At 47.8% G+C, this 6,586-nt stretch overlaps 2 protein-coding genes across 2 annotated transcripts in view; both read right to left on the minus strand.

Moving 5' to 3' along the window:
• Positions 1–6,586, minus strand: part of LOC106809971 (methyltransferase-like protein 9) — a 20,047-nt gene that overhangs the window by 5,446 nt on the left and 8,015 nt on the right. Inside the window, exon 3 of the mRNA XM_014813211.1 lies at positions 1,921–2,130. Within this exon, the coding sequence (XP_014668697.1) occupies positions 1,921–2,130 (210 nt within the window). The remainder of the gene's footprint in view (positions 1–1,920; positions 2,131–6,586) is intronic.
• LOC106809972 lies at positions 2,972–5,940 on the minus strand. The gene is made up of 5 exons (XM_014813212.1): positions 5,728–5,940; positions 5,450–5,508; positions 4,954–5,084; positions 4,035–4,453; positions 2,972–3,417 (listed from the first exon to the last, which is right to left on the minus strand). The coding sequence occupies exons 2-4, from the start codon at positions 5,495–5,497 to the stop codon at positions 4,099–4,101; spliced, it is 534 nt and encodes a 177-aa protein (XP_014668698.1). The 5' UTR covers positions 5,498–5,508; positions 5,728–5,940; the 3' UTR covers positions 2,972–3,417; positions 4,035–4,098.

Below are 6,586 nucleotides of genomic sequence, written 5' to 3' on the forward strand. Positions count from 1 at the left end.
GAGGAAATGAAAATAAAACGCGAGAATGCAACTAACAAAACGAGGAAAACCGCGGATCCGCGGAGATTTCACAGGCCTGTGTTGTAGGTCTCGAGGCCGGTCTTGGCCTCGAGACCGGCCTCGAGACCGTTTTCCTTGGTCTCGGCCTCGGTCTTGGCCTCGGAGTGCAATGACTCGGACTCGGACTCGGACTCGAACCCTCCGGACTCGAGGACTCGGGTCGAGGCCGGCTCGAGGCCACTACATACATAGTACACAACTGTACATATTGTAACACGCAGTTTACAAGAATTTCAAACTAAAAATCCTAGGTTTTCTAGATACACGACCTAATCTTGTAACGTTTTCAATGGCTCGATTAAGATTCTTGTCCCTTTGGTTTGAATCTGCTGTCACTTTGTCCCTTTGCGCTTTTTCTACCATTTCGAAGGTACTAGCACTATCTCATTTGGTTCAACAAGCCGTGTCATTCTCTTAAAACACAAATGGATCCGTTACTTTGACACGTTTTGTATGACTCGTCTCTCTGTGTTTGGCTGACTATACACTTTCGAATGTCTACGATGCACTGTTGCGATTTTTTCCCTTTATTCCCCCGATTTTTTCCCTTTTTCCGATTTTTCCCCTTTTTTCATCAAAACTGGACTCGGACTCGGACTCGGACTCGGGTGGTGCGGACTCGGACTCGAACTCGGACTCGGGTGGCGGGGACTCAGACTCGGACTCGGACTCGAACTCGGGGGGTGCGGACTCGGACTCGGACTCGGACTCGGGGGGTGCGGATTCGACTACAACACTGCTTATAAACCGTAATACCTATCGTTATTATCTATATGTGCACTCATCTACTCGTCCGGTCATATATGAAACCGTAGAATAAAACCACCCATGGATGTATATTATATATATGGTCACCGGAGATAATTTGATACGGTACAAATGTACATACACGAATTGCCACATGCATTCTCACACAGACAAATGCAATGCACACGCACACACACGCGCGCACACACGCACGAAGGAACGCATGAACGGGCGAACGCACGCACGCACGCAAGCACGCACGCACGCACGCACGCACGCACGCACGCACGCACGCGCGCGTTTACAACGCCCACGTGCAACACAACAGCACGTATCACCGACACGCGTATATGCACGCACACACGTCGCACAGACGCGCTCACGCACACACGTCGCACACACGTCACACACACTCGCTCACGCACACACGTCGCACACACGCGCTCACGCACACACGCGCTCACGCACACACGCACACGCGCTCACGCACACACATCGCACACACGTGCTCACGCGCACACATTGCACACACGCGCTCACGCACACACGTCGCACACACGCGCTCACGCACACACGTCGCACACACGCGCTCACGCACACACGTCGCACACACGCGCTCAGCCCACATGTATACGCGTTCACGCACACACATCGCACACACGCGTTCACGCACACACGTCGCACACACGCGCTCACGCACACACATCACACACACGCGCTCAGCACACATGTATGCGCTCACGCACACACGCGCTCACGCACACACGCACTCACGCACACACGTTCATTTCACGAATTACGAAATCTGGTCTGGAATTGTTTACTTGCAAGCCACCCTGGCCTTTAACTAGCCCTTCCAAACAATTACTAGTCCCGGGCTAGCGGGCTAGCGGCTAATTCGACCCCTGTGACCGTATGTCGAGCAGTTAAGATTTGTGTCCAACTGTTGACGGACGGACGCACGCACGCACGCACGCACGCACGCACGCACGCACGCACGCACGCTCATGCGATTCGACAAGCTGCATCAAATGAGCTAAAAATCCAACTCAAATGAAATTTCACAATTAACTGTGAACATTACGAAAATGTAAGTTTGGAAGGAGAACTCACTTGTAACCGCACTGATTGAGTCGCCACTGCATAGGCGACGAGGTTTCCGTACAGTAGATGTCGGTGAAGAGTGGCGCCATCTGCTGAGTGACTCTTCCATCGCCAGCGCCGAGGTCTAACAAACTCTGTGCTCTCCAGCTCGAGTTCGCTCCCATCAGTTGTAGCAGCTGATTGGTGGACATGACAAACATCGAACCGCGTCCGAGGAACCTGACAAAAATCAACAACATAAGCATGTGGAGCCACTCCCTAAATAAACCTCTCCCTAAGATCGCCTAAACACAAAACAGGACGAATTCTACGACGTAGCAAAAATAGATCATATATTATATTGCATATATATAACTACATATACCCCCTCGGCGCCCCTTATTGGCGCCCCCTCTTAGACAGGGACCTAGGGTATATGAGGAGGAGAAGACACGCTGAAGAACACAGTTTTTTTCAGCTGTAAAAAGTTAGAAGAACCTGACGAAGACTACCACAAGTCGAAACTAGTCGTTCATTTTGTTAACTTCGTGTAGCAATTGCTACCGAAACTTTTTAATATATAATTTATAATGGCAACAACAAAGCCATCAGCTAATCCCCGGGGGTATTTCAAGTTGAGCTGTGCCTCCGTAGGAGGCTGTCCAGGGGCCTCTTACGCTCACATATGTCCCTATATAACTACATATATATAATATATATATATATATATATATATAATATGCAATCATATATAATTAATATTGCAGTTCTTGTACTGGTCGTGCCAACACTGCTAGATGTTAATGCATTGCTGACAGCAATGGCCATGGGGTCTACGGAGTATTTTCAAGCTCTTTCTTTGAGACTGCGGTTAACATGCACAAGTGTTGCACATCACCGCTACTTGGCCGAGTCTCTTATTTTTGAGACGCGAGTACAGTCGTTTCATAATAAGTAGTATCGTAAATATATATATAGTATGTAAATATGTAAATACATACTAGTAAATTTCGCAAAACTTGTTTCGGTGAAAAACAATCACGTATAGTCGGAGTGTGGTATAATGTCAAAACGTAAAATATCAACAAGCAGCCATCTCTTAATTATCACATTTTATTCTCTTATCACATAGTTGTCAGTATAGGAATAAATATTTAACAGGTCACTAAACTGCCTACCGCACACGAGCTGTGAGTTGTACTCAACGCAAGCATTCCTAATTACACTTCTAGTCACAGCCGGCCAACTGTGAATTAAACCTTCCTTCAGGCGTTGAAAAGTAAATTGAAATAAATTTTCGCCTCCTAAATCGCGTGCGGAAAAGGCGAGCACGTTAAAATGCGCGACACGGCATCTAGAGCAGTGGTTCTTTTGTTCAGTCATGGACCCCTTAGAGAATCTGGTGAAAGCTACAGACCCCTCCACAGAAAAATGCACATAAACACGTAAACACAAAATGTTGCATACAACTGTGTTCACGGAAGCCCTGTAGACCATCCACGGCATGGACCACAGGTTAAGAAACACCATGGGTCTAGAAGCAGTGGCTTCTCACCCTTTTTTTCTCTTGTGCCACATAGGAACATTTTGGAATAGTGTGTGCTCGGCACCAGCAATCAGTGGCGATGATGAAAGCTCCTTCTGCTCATTCATGATTGGCCACCACCCCCGTTAATAATACAATTGCACCTCTAATGAATGCATCATAGGCTGCCTTGCGTTTTCCAACATATCCGGTGATCTTAACGCCGTGCGCACGCCACATGATTTGAAATGTTAAATTCAATGAGTGCTGACTTTGAGGATAACAGTATAAATACCTGGTGTAAAGTTGTGGAATTGTTCAAAAGATAGGTGAGATGTCTCATGTTGATATATAAGTGTTTAAAAGCCCGATCATTTTCGTTTTGGGGTATAAATTTTTTGGTCACATCAAGCCGGACCATTTCGCTTAGATATATCTATGGGATCATGTGCTATAGCCCTGCGGCCAGCGATCCGCGCGGGCTATATGTACTAGAGCTGACTGCAACCCTATGTGAGAAATGTGTTACAGTCATCTTAAGGCGGCCAGCTAGACTGTGGCGCACTCAGACGACATCACTGTGCGCGGCATGCCCACGCGTGCCGCAGTTGAGAAGCACTGCGTCTAGAGGAACGGGTGCGCGGCGCTAACATTCCGCCCCGCCGCCGCCAGGCGGTCGCGCCTCATCCGAGGTTGATCTCGTCGAATGTGGTCGCGCACGACACCCTGTCGGTCCGCGAGACGCATACAAAGTAATTGACGAGTCGCGCCTGACTGACGGTGGTCGTTTCCGCATCCTCCTTCTTCTCCTCCGCCCCATCCGCCTCCAGCACCAGCTTCTCGGCGGTGGGAAAAGGAGGGCGGCCAACGCTCGCCAGGCCCGCGCGCACCGCGAGAGGCGACCACGGACTCGGCGTCCCGGCGACGACAGGGGGCGCTGCAATCTGCACGCGGGGCGACGACCGGTAGAGGGGGGTGTCGTAGAGCGACTGTTGTATGTAGCGGCCGTCGATGGCTCTTCCGGTGTTCGCGTTCGTTCTGTAACGCAGAGGCGGCAACGATCGTCAGATGTCTGCCCTGATGGATTGCAGGCAGATAGATATGGCTAAGGGTTTGAACATCCGGGGTGTTAATCCCCGGTTTGATAAACCTGGTGATTCCTTACTGTTACTAATCCTCCCCATACCCCCCAAAAAATAATACAGGATTTGTTTCCCATGCTTTTATGCAAATGTATATTTGATTACATATTGTGATAGCAAAGATAATAGACGTCTCTGAATTAAAACAAGCAATGTATAGTCCAACCACGGACACCACTATCTAGAAAGGATATCTGTCCGGACACATTTTCGTATTTCTCTTAAGTAGCGGTCATACAACGAAACCGCATCTATAGAACGGACGCCTGTCTAGGAAGGACAATTTGACCCTGAGTGACCTTGAGTGTCCCTTATACACCCAGGTTTGACTGTAGGGGTACTATTTGAGCACTTCTTTGCTAAAAATCTTAATATACACCGGAATAAGTTATTTACAGATATCGTCCATTGTAGCCCGAATACGCGCTCCCGGGTGAGTATGAGCCAATCTGCCCAGCTGGACGTCCACACGCATACCACGGCAAGTAAACACCGTTGATAACACAGCAGCTTCCATACGAAAACACCTGCCAGAGTAAAAAAAAAAGCTGCGTGAAATTCTCTACGTTAACCACAACAGCGCGAAGTTGATGTGAAATCGATCTCCGAGAAACGATGCGGGAGCTTTATATACGATGCGATATATTTTGTACTGTAACCACTCAGAAATTTTATCATTTTAACTACTCAACACTATTGCATTTATCCGATTTTTCCTCCATGAAAAAAACTGTCGTCAGTACATGTATTTGCATCTGAATTACATGCAATAAAGATTTAATACTAATAATAATAGCTTGTCATCGTCTGAAAGCAGTAGTTGCCTACTCATACTAAGACTACAAGGTGCATATAACACTGCCTGAAATCATATTTGCTTGCATGTACTTACCGCGGAGAGTATGGACACTGCTAGACAGCTTTTCAACACACTTGTCATTTTCTGCTGTGCAAAATAAATGACCTTACTCATCAAATGTGCGCACCACGCATCCATGAACGCGTTACAGTGATAGCGATAGCAATGTAAGCTCTTTTATACTGGTCTACACCTACATACACCACACATTTATTTTATATTATCTCTCTGCCGTACATCTCTTCTTCTTACATTTCAATTCGAACCTACTATCTATCGTTCAATCGCGGAAAATCTCTTACCTAAAAATCTTAATGCGATGCACACAATCTCAGGTCTTCCGATATGATTTCCGATCGTCAGTGTTTACACTTGCGCTCCACCGGCTGAGAATCGGAGACACTGTGAACAATGCGTGCCTGCCAGTGGTGGTCGCATGCAAATCTCCTTCAAAATCTTCCTCAAGTGCGTCATATGAAATGACGCCTCTTCATTTCACAGTCCGGCAGCGTATACGTGTCAGCTGACATTCGAGCCATATTTGCCCTACATCAAAACAACTTTTTTCCACGAGGCCGGCATACGTTTATTAGGGCTCTAGCCTCTGACGTCGATGATTTATTGCAGGTAATATATTCTAACACGTAACAAGAAAGCGAGGTTCAGACTTAACCAGCGTGGATTATTGTCCGGTGACACGCCAGCTAACGGGTCACACCGGCTTGACACATACACGTGAGCACCACACACATACAAATCAGTCTCTCTCTCTCTCTCTCTCTCTCTCTCTCTCTCTCTCGGTCGTCACTCTCCTCTCTTCTCTCTCACACACACAATCAGGAGGCCTATTCTCGTTCTTTCTCTCTCCATTTCTCGTCTCTCTCTCTTCTCTTCTCTCACAGCACACACACTATCTCTCCTCCCTTCACACCCTCACGTCACGTCTATCTCTCGCTCATCGATCCTCTCTCAGATCCTCCTCCGTCTCCTCTCTGCTCCTCTCATCTCTCTCTCTCCTCCTAAACTTCCCGTCCTTCCTCCCGTCCCTCTTCTCTCTCTTTCCTCTCTCTCTCTCTCTCTCTCCGCCTCCTCTCTCCCCCTCCTCCTCCTCCCTCTTCTCTCTTCTCTCCTCTCCTCTCATCTCTCTCTTCTCTCTCCTCACTACACACA

Source organism: Priapulus caudatus, unplaced genomic scaffold (assembly GCF_000485595.1).
Source record: "Priapulus caudatus unplaced genomic scaffold, Priapulus_caudatus-5.0.1 Scaffold400, whole genome shotgun sequence".
In the NCBI taxonomy this organism is placed as follows: domain Eukaryota; kingdom Metazoa; phylum Priapulida; class Priapulimorpha; order Priapulimorphida; family Priapulidae; genus Priapulus; species Priapulus caudatus.

Excerpts from the sequence above, each read along its gene's own strand:
- LOC106809972 (XM_014813212.1), bottom strand. The coding sequence starts at position 5,497 with ATGACAAGTGTGTTGAAAAGCTGTCTAGCAGTGTCCATACTCTCCGCG. Across the intron at positions 5,085-5,449 it reads CAGTGTCCATACTCTCCGCG|GTGTTTTCGTATGGAAGCTG; the intron begins GTAAGTACATGC and ends TTACTCTGGCAG. Across the intron at positions 4,454-4,953 it reads GGCTACAATGGACGATATCT|AACGAACGCGAACACCGGAA; the intron begins GTAAATAACTTA and ends TCTGCGTTACAG.